The 16,172-nt window shown below is 36.3% G+C and overlaps 1 protein-coding gene and 1 pseudogene across 1 annotated transcript; one reads left to right on the forward strand and one right to left on the reverse strand.

Moving 5' to 3' along the window:
• Window positions 1–4,000: 4,000 nt before the first annotated feature.
• On the reverse strand, window positions 4,001–5,359 carry LOC116126731 (zinc finger BED domain-containing protein RICESLEEPER 2-like). The gene is made up of 2 exons (XM_031412394.1): window positions 4,685–5,359; window positions 4,001–4,603 (listed from the first exon to the last, which is right to left on the reverse strand). The coding sequence occupies exons 1-2, from the start codon at window positions 5,357–5,359 to the stop codon at window positions 4,001–4,003; spliced, it is 1,278 nt and encodes a 425-aa protein (XP_031268254.1).
• Window positions 5,360–13,674: 8,315 nt separating this feature from the next.
• Window positions 13,675–15,348, forward strand: LOC116126708 (annotated as a pseudogene).
• The last annotated feature ends 824 nt before the right edge of the window (window positions 15,349–16,172 follow it).

The raw sequence follows: 16,172 nt of genomic DNA on the forward strand, positions 1-16,172 counted from the left end.
TCAAAATGTATTTAGTGTGTATCCTTGGAATAAAAATATGGTTCCCATCAATTTGGCTAAAAGAGTTGCAATTAATATATTCAAGCCAACTAATTTGACCGAAGACTATCAACTAAAAGATCAAAGGGTTGAATAATTGATTCATGGACAAACTACTTAGGATGTATAGCTGAAGATGGTCTGTAAATTGATCATGAACCAAGACTTTGCTTCAGAAAGTCAAAAGTAGAATGTCAATATCAATAATTGTCCATCTAGGTCAAGAAGTACTATTTGTATGTGGAATCAAATATGCAAATTCCCAAAAAAGAAAACGTTAAAATAAAGAAGATAACGATGGAAAACTAACATGTCGTTTAGTCCAACTAATGAACTAGCCTAATTGAACGCAAGACTTGATCAAAGAAAATGGACTTGGCCATTCCCATTCTTTCTCATTGATAATAACTTCCCTAAGTAAAACTTAAGTTCATAATCTAGTCTATAGAATTGATGAACTCTGAAATCGGCAGTTTCCGTAAGATAGGGAAAAGTAATAAAATACGGTACATTACCGCTTACACTACAACTATGGTGAGGCATACATTGGATCGGAAGGTTACTGATAATATTATGGCATGAAGACTAAGTCCACACTTACGCTTTCAGAGAAATCAGCAATGCTGACGCAGGTAGCTATCAGTATAAAAGTCAGCTTGTTATAGTATAATGTACTGCTGTAATATGTGCAGGGTTGAGTTTGTAATGTTAGAAATGTAGAAGGGTTGCTTTTGTAAAAAAGTAAAAGAATAACAAAGAAACGATGACGTTTTGCCTTTATGTAATATAGTAGAATGTATGTTATATAAGAAGTCGTTCTCAGCTCTGTAACTAACTAATTCAATACACACATTTTTGCTGAATTGTTAACCCGCCTTTTCTCTCTGTTTTCTTTCTTGTTCCTTCTAGATTTTTCTTGTTTTTTGATAAAAACTTTCATGGTATCAGAGCTATAGACAAGCGTCAATGGCTCAATAGAATCTTGAATTCTCTAATCTCACTTCAAAACCAGAGATAGAACAAACCTGTGTTGGAACTGGAATCAATTCCAGTATACAGCCATCACTTCTTACGATTTCAGTAAAGCTTGGAGAAAAGAATTACAGTCACTGGCGTTCTCAAATTCTTCCAGCGCTTGCATCTCATGATCTTGATGGCTTTATAACTGGTGAGAAAATCTGTCCACCTATACTTGTTATTGAAAAGCTTGATAATTCTAAAGATATTATAAAAAGGCCAAACCCTAAGTACTTTAATTGGAAAAGAACTTGTTAATGTTTGGTAAGCTGGTTATTTTCATCAATATCTGAATCTATGTTCAGACATGTAGCAAAATGTGTGAGTTCTTATGAAATTTGGAATACCTTGGAGTTGCATTTTCAATCTATTTCAAAGGCTAGGACTCTACACCCAAGGAACTTATTACAGACCACTCAGAAAGACTCATTAAGCATCAACGAGTATGTCCTGAAAATGAAGGAGTGAGGGGATGAGCTGGTAGCTAGTGGTGTTAATGTTAGTGATACAGAGATTTTGTTGTATATTATGGATGGTCTTGGTCCAAAATATGACACGGTGGTTGCTAACTTGACTAACAACAGTATCACAACAAGTATTCAGGAGGCTCAATTCATGCTTCATAAGCATGAGATAAGACTAGAATGACAGTACAATAGTTTGACCAATTTTCATGAACAAATGACATATGCCTTACTTGCTTCTAGACAAGAATCCACTAACTCACCTATACCTGCACCTAACTTTGTAATGAATACAACACCTAAACTTAAGTCGTTGCTATCCAACTATCCTTAACTATCAAGCTATGGTTATCAATCTGGTACCAATATTAGCACTACTGTAGGAGCACCTCGTTATTCTACAGGACCAGGTGTTGAGTTTGGGAATAACAGTCCTCATGGCCAAAATTTTGGTAGAGCTTACTACTTACCTGATGCACAACAGTTCTTTACTGGAGGTGCTCAACTGAATAACAATCTAATGAAAGGAGGAGGTAGAGTTAGAGGATTTTTAAAACAAAAATTAGTGTGTCAAGCGTGTGGGAAAACAGGACACTTTGCCATACAATGTTATCAACTGTTTGATCAAGAGTATCAGGGCTTTGTTGGTCCAAATTATAGTTCTCAACCACAGCCAAGTGGCTACACTCCATCTGCTCCTCCTTCGAATGTGTTTAATGAATAGGAGTGTAATCGAGTCGAGCCGAGTTTTCGGCTTAACGTGCTCGGCTCATGAGAGAGGAAGAGTAAACAATCTGAGACCGAGCCGAGTCGAGCCAGAAATTATGTGGCTCGGCTCGGCTTGGTAATGGATTTGGCATATTTTGCGAGCCGGCTCCATCTCCAAATAATTTTGTTTTTTTGTTTTTTTAATTTTTTTACAAAAATTCGCTAGGCAGCAGTCTGACTGTCCACCTCCATTTTCTTTTGTTTAAATTATTTATTATTTTATCAATAAAAAATCAAAATCATTTTTTTAATCTTATTTTCTTCATTCTTCAAAGGTATAGGGCTCTTCAAATTCTGTTGGCTTGCGTTTCTTTGTTCTCCAATGTCTGAAATTCAAATAAATGCAAATCATAATTTAACTTTGTCTGGGCAGCAGCCATCTCCAAATAATTTTGAAGCTGAATCATGTTAAATATTGAAAATGAGAAAATCTAGTTTACAATATTTAAATATGGCAGGCGAATTCAGAAGGGCTTAAAATTGAAGAATCATAATTTAACTTTTCATTAATTTGTTGGGCAGAGGAAGAATTACTAATGTCTGATGCATGTTGTTAAAATTTTCACTTTTTATTTATTTTGTCAAACTGATTCATTTATTTTTCGCCATCCTCAAACAGTCAAACTAAATTCTAAATGCTAAATTTTCACTTTTCATTTATTGTTTTTTAATCTGCTGGGTAGCACGCAGGTCTGAATCTGATTGTCTGAATGTCTTCTCCTGTCCTCATACATCACCCAATAGTTAAACCTACTTAAAATCAACATTAAATGAAATGCTACTGCTATTAACAATTTATCATTTAACATATTGTATGTACCACAAATTAAGTTAAATGAACTAAATATTTTTTGTTTAGTTCACTTGACTTAATAAAGTTTTCACAAAAACAAAATGGGGGATTAGCATAACTATACATCAAGTGACATCCCCATCCATCAAAAAATATATATATAATAGCAAAAGATAATTGGTTGTATGTCCATTGTAGCCCCACTCCTCCTACAAACAAATTAATGTGAAACATATCAAGTATAATTGTCATTTTATATAAACCGTAAAAATGAAAATACAAACCTCAACACAAAAGTAATAAATATATACTTGCAGAATCCTACTGCCACAGCTAATAACTCACGAGTGAATCAATCAATCTGTTGACTCCCATCACCTAATAGAACAGGAAGCTGAATCTCCAAGTGATCCTCATCCTCCTCTTTCTAAGATGAAAAAGAGATAAAAATAATCCACTGTAAGGCATCGAATGAGTCATGATCCCCCACACACTTATGTCATCTCTCTCCCAAATAACAGTCTAACTCAGACTGACTAGGCTCAACAGTTTCAAGCACGTCCAAAAAGTGCTAAAATCATCCCAGGCCTCGGGTCCCTCAACTGCAACCATCTCACTAATGGCTCCATGTCCATCCCCTTGTGATGTTGAAGCACGGGCGATAGTCAACCCTTGGTTAGCTTGAACATACTCCCTATATAACTCATACAATGCATCCCGGACTGTCACCATATTTGCCCGTCCTTCTGCCTCAGAATACATCTTAGGGAATGCCCACTGAATAACCCTCATTTTCAACCGAGGATCCAATACAACAGCCACAGACATCAACACATTACATTCCCCCCAATATTTATCAAACTTCTGTTTCATTTTCCTAACCATTACTCTAATAAAATCATCTTCAGATTCACTTTTACTATTCAACATACACTACACACACCTCTTTCAAGAATAAATTAGACGTCAGATAATCACTTCCTGAAATAAGTTTGGTTGAACCACTAAATACTTTCAAAACTTCACAAACTTTCTCCACTTTCTCCCAATCCTCGTCACTTGGATTATTATGATAATTGATATCCCTCTCTTTCACTCTTGGAAAAACCTTTTTGCACTTAATTGTCGTTGCCAACATTTCATAGGCAGAATTCCACCTTGCATTAGAATGAAGAATAAGTTTCCGATACGGCAATTTAAGTTGTTGAACAATCTCAGAAAATACCTTGAGTCTGCTTTCTGAACTGTTGATATACAACACACTCTCATAGATATCATCAATGATGTGCCTAATTTGATGAAGTCCATCTTGAACAATCAGGTTCAAGATGTGTGCGCAACATCTCACATGAAACAGTTTACCTCCACAAAGGAGTTTCCCTGAAACTTCAAAATTTTCTGTCAAAACCTTAATTGCAACATCATTACTTAAAGCATTATCCACAGAAATAGTATATACCTTATTTTCAATTCCCCATCCCATTAGGCACTTGAAAATGCCATCCGCAATCACAATACCAGTCTAGGGAGGAGGTAGACAAACAAAGTTCAGGATATGTCTATTCAGCCTCCAAGTACTATCTATCCAATGCTCGGTCAACACCATATACTCCATTTTTTGATTCCCTGAATTCCATAAGTCTGTAGTCAAACTGATTTTTGTCATAGTCTTCAACAAAGTCTTCAATTTGGCCTTCTCACTTTCATATACCTTTATACAATCTTTTTTACAAGTATGGTGGGAAACTGGAGTCCATTCAGGAATCCCATACTTCATCATATTGTTCAAGCCCTCTTCCACCACAACTGTAAATGGATGCTCATGCATAAGCACCCAATGGGTGATCAATTCCCTCATTTTCGACATGTCAAACTTCCCACTTAAAGCTGGCAAAATAGTAGTTGGAACATCCTTATCGGCACTCAGAAAACTAATATGTTGTTGCCTCATGAAAGTTTTTCTCCTTAAACACCAACTTAAATGTCTATTAAACTGGGTGGTGCTTCCGGTGACATTAATACACAACTTGACTTTGCAATGGATACACTCAGCCTTTTTGGTGCCATTAGGGAGTACCACCTCCTTTAACTCTGACCATACCACTGAAGTCTTTGCTCTTTTTTGCTTCTGAATCAGATTTTGATTTTCATCATCATTATCCGGGCTACTAATTCTTTGCTCCGTATTAGTAGTGGTTGCATTCAAGTTAAGGTTACCACCAGGTGTATCGGTAATTGTAACTTGTATTGCAGGGGTACTTAAGGAATTACCCTCCATTTACAAACCTATAAATGGAAAAAAAAAATCAACAATTTAATGCAAAACCAATGTGAAATAATGTCAAACTATTACATTGCACACACATCAAACCAATACATTATACATTGCACACCAATATTAATTGTCACCAATACATCCCAACGTTTATTTATTCTTTAATTAGAGACATTGGTTTTGTATCATGTTTGATTAAGTTTCACATGTTATATTTTGAAATTTGTCTCACTTTCATTTGCAACTCACGTGATAACTTATGAATATGATAATATTTAGAATTTAACATGTTCTATTTTGAATTCATTAAAGTTGCATATATAAACTTCATTTATGTAAATAAATTGGAAGGGTACATAAATTGAATTTGATTGAGCAATGTGGCCGCACAGCACTTGTGTGCATGCATGAGAGATGAGAATCAGACTTGAGTATGGGGCCTTGGTCTTGGGCTATGTGTTGTCATGCCATGCACAACATTGTTTTGCAGAGAAATATTTTATGTGTGCCTGAGCTGATAATATATGATGTTTAAATATGCAGGGAGATTGGCACTGTTGGCATTCTTGGGATTTGTGGTTCAACACAATGTGACAGGAAAAGGACCATTTGACAACCTCTTGCAGCACCTCTCGGACCTATGGCACAACACCATTGTTCAAACACTAAGGGGTTACTAAATCAATTGTCTTACTTTTGCAATCATTTTGAGTGAGATTTGAGCATCAATAACATGGGACCTTTAATGTACAGGGGAACTTAGATGGCATTTATATTATCGTTAACATTACTTGCCCTAATTAAATTTTACTTTCTGACCATAAATGAATACATACAAACACAAATGTCATCTACTCATCTTTAAGGCACTGGCTCTTCTTTCTTTACCCCACATCAACACATTCCCACAAGTCAGAAACAAATTTTTAAATCCCCCAGTCCCCACCACTAGATGCAGGACCACATTCCCACAACAAGCCACAAACACATTTATAAACTACCTGTCGGTCAGTCCCCACCACCAAATGCAAAACGCCATAACCACATTCCCACAAACAAATTTATAAATAACAACCAGTCAACCATTAACAAACTGCAATTGAAATTTTGTCCCAACATAACCACAATCACAATTAACAAACAATTTGAATGTCAGTAAAGCAATTTAAATAAATAGTCAAACAGACCCAAGCAATTTGATGAAGATCCGATGAAGAAACCCCCTACTGACCGATTAAAGTCCGACAAAAATCTGACAAAGATGATGGTAAACCAACGAAGAAATTTCAGATCTGACGATGATGATGACCAACCGATGAAGAAACTTTAGATTTGATGAAGATGATGACGAACCGACGAAGAAACTTCAGATCTAACGAAAATCCGACAAAGATGACAATGATGACGAAGATCCAACGGCTGCCGAAGGTCCAACAAAGATGAACAATATCCGGCGAAGATCCGGCGAAGCTGATGAAGATGAACAAGATCTGGCCGAAAATCAACATTTTGTGAGGAGTTTGATTCAAATTTTACGGCAAGGGTTCCACTGCTGACGAATTTTTTGCGATTTGGGGATTTTAATAACGGGGGCCAGTTTTTTATTTTTTAAAACTTGTTTGCATTATTTTCAATTAAATCCCAATGATTCAGAAATTCTGAAAAAACCCCCGCTTTTTCGAGCCAGGCGAGCCGAGCCTTGTATGGCTCGAACTCAGCTTGTTTTGTCTCACGAGCCGAGTCGACCGTCTAATAACGAGCGGGCTCGAGTCGACTCGTTATCAGAAGAACCGAGCCGTTAACGAGCTGACTCGCGAGCTGCTCGGTTCGTTAACCAGCCCTATTAATGAAGGTTCTAGTACTCCAACTCAGGCCTTGTTTGCGAATGCACTGAATCATGCCAACTTTCCTGCTTACACATCCAATAATTCACAAGTGCAGAACCCTTCCTTTGATTCGTTTCATGATCAGTCTGCGTCTGGAGGTCTAAAAGTATGTCATAATTCTACATTATTCTATCCATCAGCTACAGGAAATCAATATTCGACTATACCTACTTATCATAACACCAATGTTGATGCTTCCAGCAATCTGCCACCGCGAAGTGTCAAAGACACTTTTTCTGGTTCAATTTCTCATTTGTATACTATAGCTACTCCACAAACACTCCATGATCAATCCTGGTATATGGACTCTGGAGCTTCCAATCACATGATAGCTGATGGATCCAATTTGATGATTAAATCCAATTATCTTAGAAACTCCAAGGTGCAAGTAGGTAATGGGGAAGCTATTCCAATTACTCATATAGGAATGTTGTTGATTCTCTCTTTGATACTCATAGATTGATTCATCTTAAAGATATTCTATGCATTCCCAAAATTGCAAAAAACTTGCTAAGCATCTCACAAATAACTAGAGACAATAAGTTATTGTGGAATTTCATGCTGATTGTTGCTTGGTAAAAGACAAAAGCAGTAGAGTGGTATTGCTTCATGGCACTATTAAGGATGGATTGTATCAACTCGAACTTTCTCATGATGTCACCTCAACTCCAGAATTCACTAGCTCTACTATTGCTGCTTTTTTGTCCTCATTAGAAGCTCTTGTTGATTCTATTTCAAGTGTTGTTAACAGTAAAGCTGCTTTAGATTCAAGTGTGGCTAGTCATCAATCTACTAGCATCTGTAATGCTGTTGAAGAATTGAATAAAGTTGTTACTGTTTCTATATCAAGTACTGATAATAATGAAATTGTCTCTGAATCAAATAATGTTGTTCTTAGTTCTACTGCTATGTGTAATACTGCTGCAAAATTAAATAAAACTGCAAGTTTAGATTTGCTTTTGCTATGGCATGCAAGGTTAGGACACCCCAATAGTTTAACTCTTCATGTTGTGTTAGACAAATTGGATGTAAAACAACCTTTGCAACACAATAAAAGTTTCTTTTGTGAGGCTTGTCAGTGTGGAAAACTACAACAATGTCATTTTGTTGCATCTTTTTCCAAAGCAACAGTCCCTTTAGAGTTGATTCATTATGATCTATCGGAACCAGCTCTTACCAAATCCAAAGAAGACTATAAATACTATATCATATTTGTTGATGACTATAGCTGCTTTACATGGATATATCCTTTAAAACTCAAGTTTGAGGCTTACATAGCCTTTGTTCAATTTCATTGTTTTATAGAGAAGCAATTAAACCACAAAATAAAGGCATTACAAACTGATTGGGGAGGTGAGTTCAGAGCCTTTACTGGTTATCTTCAACGTCATGGAATCTTATTTAGAACTTTTGCCCATATCTCCACCGGCAAAATGGAAGGGTGAAGAGAAAGCACATATCCATCACCGAATTTGGTCTCTCCCTTTTGGCTCATACTGGGATGCCATTAGCTTACTGGTGGGCTGCTTTTAGTACATCCACCTACCTTCTCAACATACTACCAATATCAGTTCTTGATTTTGCATCTCCATATGTTGTTTTGTTCAATAAAGAGCCTAACTATGGTGAACTCAAAGTGTTTGGTTGCAACTGTTACCCTTATCTCAGGCCTTAAAATAAGCACAAACTTGGCTTTTACACAGAAAAATGTACTTTTGTTGGCTATAGCCTCACTTACAAAGGTTACTTATGCCTAAATTCAAATGGTTGAATTTACATTGTCAAGCAAGTGAGATTTAATGAACTTGATTTCCCTTTCAAAACTGGTTTTACTTTTGCAAATGTGACAGTGGCAGAAAGTGAATCTGTCTGAAAATTCATCTTCTTCATCCTGGAGACTTCCACAAAATTCGGCAGTTGAGTCCTACATTAATTTAGTTGATTCTCATGTGGTGTCTGGAACTCCTCTATTTCTAATAATTTTCACGTTCAACCAGCAAATTTACCTGGTCTACTAGTGGCCTCTCATGAGTTGTCAGGAGATCCTTCTAAACCTGCTCTTATTCCTACTGGTTCTCATGATCATCCAGCTGACTTACTTGGTATTCCAATGGTCTCACATGAGTTGTCAGGAAGTTCTTCCAAGCCTGCTCTTCCTCAGCACACTAACTCTCTTAATATTAAGCATGAGGATTCTTCAAATGCTAATCCTTCTCCTTCTATAAGTTCAATAGCTAATTCCTCATAGCATAATGGCATAGCTAATTCACATTCTCAAGCAGCTCCTATCAGTCCTATTGAAGACGCATCTGAGCATAATTTGTCTACTTCAACAACTTCAGTTCCAACTAGTTTTACCTTTAATTAGGTTTATATTGATTCAACTTCAGCTTTGAATGTACACCCTATGTAACCAGGTCAAAGACTGGTACTCAGCTTGTCAAAAGGTATGATGCTTATCCAGCACTGAAAATTTCTGAATGGAGACAAGCTATGGCATTCGAGTATCAAGCCTTATTGAAAAATGATACATGGGAGCTGGTTCCATATGAAGAAGGAATGATTGTAGTTGGTAGTAAGTAGGTCTTTAAGACCAAATTAAACTCTAATGGTACCCTTAAAAAATATAAAGCTAGGCTGGTAGTCGAAGGCTTCCAGCAGAATCCTGGAGTGGACTATTTTGACACCTTCTCACCAGTGGTTAAAGCAACTACTATTAAGGTAATGATGTCCTTGGCAATTCATCAAAGGTGGGATATTTAATAGTTGGATGTGAATAACGCATTTCTAAATGGTGAGCTAATAGAAAATGGTCTTCACGCTTCCTCTTGAAGGATACTCTGAGTTTGAATCACATAAAAATATTTCACAACAAGTATACAAATTGCGAAAGGCGTTATATGGCCTTAAGCAAGCTCCTAGAGCTTGGTTTGATAAACTCAAGTTTGTGTTGCTCGATTGGGGCTTTGTTAATTTAGTATCCGATGTTAGCCTCTTCTTTTATAAAAAAACACTCTACCATCATGCATTTACTTGTGTATGTAGACAACATTTTGGTGACTAGAAATGATGATCATCTGATTTCTAAACTAATCACAGACTTGAATGCTAAGTTTGCTCTGAAGACTTTAAGATCAGTTCAATATTTCCTAGGCTTCAACGTCAATCGAAATTCGTCTAGCTTCTCACATAGACCAAATATGCTTAGGATTTACTCATAAAGGCAGGGATGGTAGACTCTAAGCCTTGTTGTACACCAATGGCCATTGGCTTCAAACTTGGTTCAACAGATAGTAAGATGTTTGATCAGCCCACTTTGTATAAAAGCATTGTAGGGGGTTACAATATTTGACTTTGTCTAGGCCAGACCTGGCCTTTACAGTGAATAAACTCAGTCAATATTTACAGCAACCCATTGAAGTTCATTAGATTGCCTATAAACATGTTCTAAGATATGTGAAAGGAACTCTGAAACATGGTATTCTTTTCATCAGGAAGAAGGTTTTTGCCTAGAAGCATTTGTCGATGCAGATTGGGCTGGAGATGAAATGGATAGATGGTCCACCAGTGGATACACTATCTGTTTAGGAGGTAATCTCGTTCAGTGGTCTTCTAGGAAACAAAAAGTAGTCTCCTTATCTTCAACTGAGGTTGAGTATCGGTCACTCAGCTACTGCCACTGAAGTAGTATGGATTCAAAACTTGTTTAAGGAACTTGGCATTCAAATCAGTAACATCCCAGTGATTTGGTGTGATATTATGAGTGTCAGGGCACTCTTATCCAATCCCCTTTTTCATGCTCGGACGAAGCACATTGAAATTGATATGCACTTTGTCTAAGAGATGGTTAACAAAAAATTGTTGATGGTTCAATATATTGCCTCAAAATATCAAATGGCAGATATGTTGACCAAAGTGCTTCCTAGTTCTCAGTTTGCTATGCTTAGGGACAAGTTAAATGTTACAGATACTTTACCTAGTGATGACACTAGTGATAATCCTGAGGTATCTAACTAAAGAACTTAGAGATTATAACTATTAACTAGTTTCATGAAAAGGTGATATGAAGGAAGTGTTACTCTGTTTTTGAGTTCAAATGCTGGAAATGCAATACTGAAAGAATTAGTAGTGGAAAACTTGAAGACTGTTTAGTTTACGAGAAGATACTAGTATAAAAAAAGTTAGCTTGGTATTGGTAGTTGAAGGTTGTTTAGTTTACAAGATTATATCAGTATAAAGGTGGTTTGTGTATTGTATAGGTCAGCTTTAGTACTCTAGTTTGAGGGGGAATATTGAGTATAGTATAATGTAATGTTGTAATGCGCAGGGTTGAGTTTGTAATGTTAGAAATGTAGAAGGGTTGCTTTTGTGAAAAAATAAAAGAATAACAAAGAAACAATGACGTTTTGCCTTTATGTAATATAACAGAATGTATGTTATCTAAGTCGTCATTCACGGCTCTGTAACTAACTAATTCAATACACATGTTTTTGTTGAATTGTTAACCCGCCTTTACTCTCTATTTTTCTTTCTTGTTCCTTCTAGATTTTTCTTGTTTCTTGATGAAAACCTTCAGTAGCTTCATAAATCGTTTATAAGGAGAAATTAATTGGCTCGGGTTTGGAATCGCAACTTTCTTAAGGAGGGATCGATATACTGCATTATGTGTTATGAATTTGATATGTTATATATGTAAATAGTTATTTTCTCTTATGGACATCTCTACGTTTTAAAAAAAAAAAAAAAAAAAAAAAAAAAAGGTGGATATGATAAAAATATATATATAATTCAAATTTTCTCATATTGAAAATAGTACAATTTTGTTTTTTTAGTGTTTAAGGATTATTTAATTTTAAGTCTTACACCCTAATTAACACTAATTAAAAACACACTAAATTAAAAGAAAATACAGCACAAACTAAAATAACAATTTAGTATTCCGATATTAGTTTCAGATCCTGTAAGATCAGCAGAATATTGAAAAGAACTAGAGTTATTTTGAGATCCTTTGAAATGCATTATTGATCATTTGTGAGAAGAACATACTAATTCGGAAAATTAAATTACTATCAATATGGAATTTACTTTTGTGTTTGTTGTTGTTTTTTTTTTTTTTTTTTTTGGTATCATTTTTATTATTTTTATTTGATTAAATAAATGCTTAATTTTATTAATTAGTATAATTTCAAAGTAATTATTATTTAATAAAATATCATTCCCAATTTTAATTAATATATACAGAATATGAATGAAATAGATTAATTATTGATTATTACAATAAAGAAAAAGAAATGAATATTCTAAGAAATATTCTTTTTGGTGTATGGATTGGAGATGCAATAGTGTTTTACATTAAAACTTGCACCAATTTAGTGTAATGGGTGTGGAGATGGTATAACTCAGCCTTTTTTTTAAGAAGATAATAGCAGTGATACCATTTTAGAAGATAATAGCAGATGATACCAACTATTATTTGATTGCTGATAAGTCACAAAAAATCAGCTCATCATTTAATAAATTAGCTTTAATAAGAGAAGCAAAATTGAAGAGTCAATAAATCACTATTGTGACGGGTATTTAATTAAGTTCTCAGGACGAATATTAATTGATTGTGAATTTACATCTCCTTAAGTTGGTAATATACGCTTGTATTAACCCTAAATGTTGAACTAATAGTTAAAAAGGATTGCTTATTCTTTGAGTTTTTCAGACTTTGAAACCACCTGCCACAAATTCAACCATAGTTATTACATAAACTTCATTGAGTGAGAGAACTTAATTATATTTTGAAACCCTTTCTTTTTCTTCTTATGATCATAAGTTAATAAACTAACAATAATTATGTCAATACGTAATCAATGGAAATGATTAAAGGATTTAGCAAAAACTCGATGTGTATGTTCTAATTTCAGTTTTTGAATATAGGTTACACCTCAGTTGAATAATGTAAGAATATTCAAAAAATTGAGGGAAATTTTTCTCCATAAATTAGTCATATTGAATCCTTCGAAAAAATGAAAGGGAAAACAAATATAATCAACTCTTTTTATTTTAAAAGTAAAATTTTGCGCATGCCATGTGCCCTTTTTTGTTCTCCAATGACCACCGCGGCCTTTTGTTTTATTGCCCAAGGTGGAGCAAATCTCATATGTAAACGCTGCGTTGTATCTCGGTAGTATTTATGACTGCAAATACTCATCAGTCTAAACTTCGAAAGCTGCTTCAAGTGGCTATAACTTTGACAAAGTCATTCATGTAAAATAAAGAATAAAAATCGCTAAGTCAATGCCTATAAGCTGCTAGCAAAAAGCCTATAACAGAAACTTTGGCTTTGCCATTGAGAGCACCATTGCACATTTGCACTCATATACTTTATATCTTTATCTTCTCTGACTAAATTAAACTTCCTGTTATCTCTCTTTAGAGGTAAACATGCAAAACCAAGTGAGGTTCTCCAGCTGCAGAGGTGTGCATTTGAGATCAAACCTCATGCAGATCCATTTGCCACACTACAGCAGCAGAGCCAACAGCAAAGAGATTCTGGCCTTCATGGAATATTTATGGTAACTCCTCCATAGTGTTCCCTTCTTCGATACAGAAATCCATGAGTCGAGCCAGTAGCCACTTCTGTGACCTTGACCTTGATGTAGAGACGATGATAGTGATGATGAGCGATATCACTTGAAGAATTTAGAAAAAGGGAAGAACGAGGAGAGAGATCACCACAAACCAATCATTCCATCCGCCAAACGTGAGCAACCATCAAAGGCTGCACGAAAGCAAGAATCAAGGTTGTCGTAATTTTGCTTGATCAAGGTTGTTCACGGTTTACAAGCGACTCTTTGCAGTTTGCTTAATCCTGAACATTACTGGCTTGGTTCTTGCAATCACTGGTCATTTCCCGTATGCCAGAAATAGAGCTTCCCTTTTTTCCATCGCAAATATTCTTGCTTTGACACTATGCAGAAGCGAAGCCTTCTTGCGAATTTTTTTTTGCTCGCAGTCAAAATATTGGGGAAGTCTTGGGTTCCTCTCCCAATAAAAACCGCTACCACTTCTTTGCTTCAGAGTCTTGGAGGTATTCAAGCGGTTGTGGCGTTTCATCAGTTTTCGGCTTATTTATGCTTTAATCCTCACCTCAAAGACAGAGAAAACACTTCTCCTGAGATCATAGGCGTGGCCAGTGCTATTCTTTCTTCTCTGTCTTTCCTCATTGGCTGCATTCCCTCTTTTTCGTCATCTCCATCACAATGTATCGAAAGGATTCATAGGTTTGCAGGATGGACTGCGCTTGGTCTCCTGTGGGCATTTGTTATCCTTACAATCTCTATGACCCGAAAATCAAATCCTACACAAGCGAACTTGGTTCAAGGCTTATCAAGCAACAAGAATTCTGGTTCACCGCAGCCATCACGGTACTAATAATCATCCCATGGTTGACAGTGAGGCGCGTACCCGTTAAGGTCTCTGCTCCTTCAGGTCATGCCTCTGTCATTAAGTTTGAAGGGGGAATCAAAGCCGGTATACTGAAGGATAAGTCCACCCCATTTTCTGAATGGCACGCTTTGGTATTATTTCTGATGGAAAAACAGAACACGTGATGCGCAGGGTGCTGCTGGTGACTTCACGAGTTCCTTATTGTCAAACCCGCCAAGCCATCTGTGGGTTCGCCAGGCGCACTTTGCCGGTCTGCCTTATCTAACTAACATGTACGATAGGGTTCTGCTGGTTGCAACAGGCTCAGGGATTTGCGTGTTTTTGTCATTCTTGTTGCAGCCTTGTAGAGCTAGTGTGTCTTTGGTTTGGGTGACTAAAGGGATTGAACAAAACTTTGGTAAAGAAATTACGCAGATGGTAAGTAGGCATCCCAAAGACAAGGTGATAGTGCATGACACCGCTCTATTTGGTCGTCCAAATGTGTCTCAAATGAGTGTAGATGCCGCTAAAAGATGGGGAGCTGAAGTAGTCATTGTTACAAGCAATCCAGAAGGAAGCAGAGATGTTGTCAATGCGTGCAAGTCAGCAGGAATTCCAGCTTTCGGTCCCATTTGGGACTCTTAATTTTATTATCCCTTTGGCAATTATATTTTACTAAATTTTTATTCTGGAGCGCAGTAACTGCAGAATTTCTGCGCTACATTTTTTTAAAGTTGTGTGATTATATAACTAATCTTACTTTTAACTTGAATATGTTATATACCATGGTTCATCTTCCTTAATTCTTTGATATATGTTGCCCTAAATATCAATTGGGTGGATAGTATTTTTGAAAAAGTAAAAGTTTGGTGATAATAACGAGATAGAATTTGAAAATTAATAAAAACACCCCTTAGTGTTTGTTAATTTATCAAACACCCTTGTAATAAAAATATTATAAATTACAAAACACCCCCACCCACCCATTAAATACCGGCAGCCGGCCACCACCGCCGGAGGATGGCCAAAGTAGCTGTATCGATTCACGACTAGCTGGATCTCACTAGTCGTGCGCCGAAATGACCTTTTTCCAGCCAAATCCACTGTGGATCTAGCTGAAAAGGGTTAGATCTATGCTAGATCTAACCATTGACGGCCAAATATGGTCGCGTTTGGTCTTCAACGATGGCCAAAGATATGGCCATCATTGATGGTCAACGACGGTCATATCTTGGTCATCATTGACGATTAGCTACTGCCAAATATCTGGCCATCAATAGCCAGATCTTTGGCTATAGATCTGACATTTTCTGGCCAGATCCAGCTGGTAGTGCGTCATTATACCAGATTCTAGTCACCTTCCGACGGTGGTGGTTGGAATCTGGCAAACGTGGGTGGATGGGGGTGTTTTTATCAATTTCTAAACTTTTTTGGAGGTGTTTAGTTAAATTAACAAACTTAAGGGGTTTAAAAAATTATATAATGTATAATATTTTCATAATAGGGAAACAAAT

This window comes from Pistacia vera, unplaced genomic scaffold (assembly GCF_008641045.1).
Source record: "Pistacia vera cultivar Batoury unplaced genomic scaffold, PisVer_v2 Contig183, whole genome shotgun sequence".
In the NCBI taxonomy this organism is placed as follows: Eukaryota; Viridiplantae; Streptophyta; class Magnoliopsida; order Sapindales; family Anacardiaceae; genus Pistacia; species Pistacia vera.

Coding starts and splice junctions, on each gene's coding strand:
- LOC116126731 (XM_031412394.1), bottom strand. CDS start 5,359: ATGGAGGGTAATTCCTTAAGTACCCCTGCAATACAAGTTACAATTACC. Junction 4,604..4,684: donor ATCAAAAAATGGAGTATATG/GTGTTGACCGAG, acceptor CCTCCTCCCTAG/ACTGGTATTGTGATTGCGGA.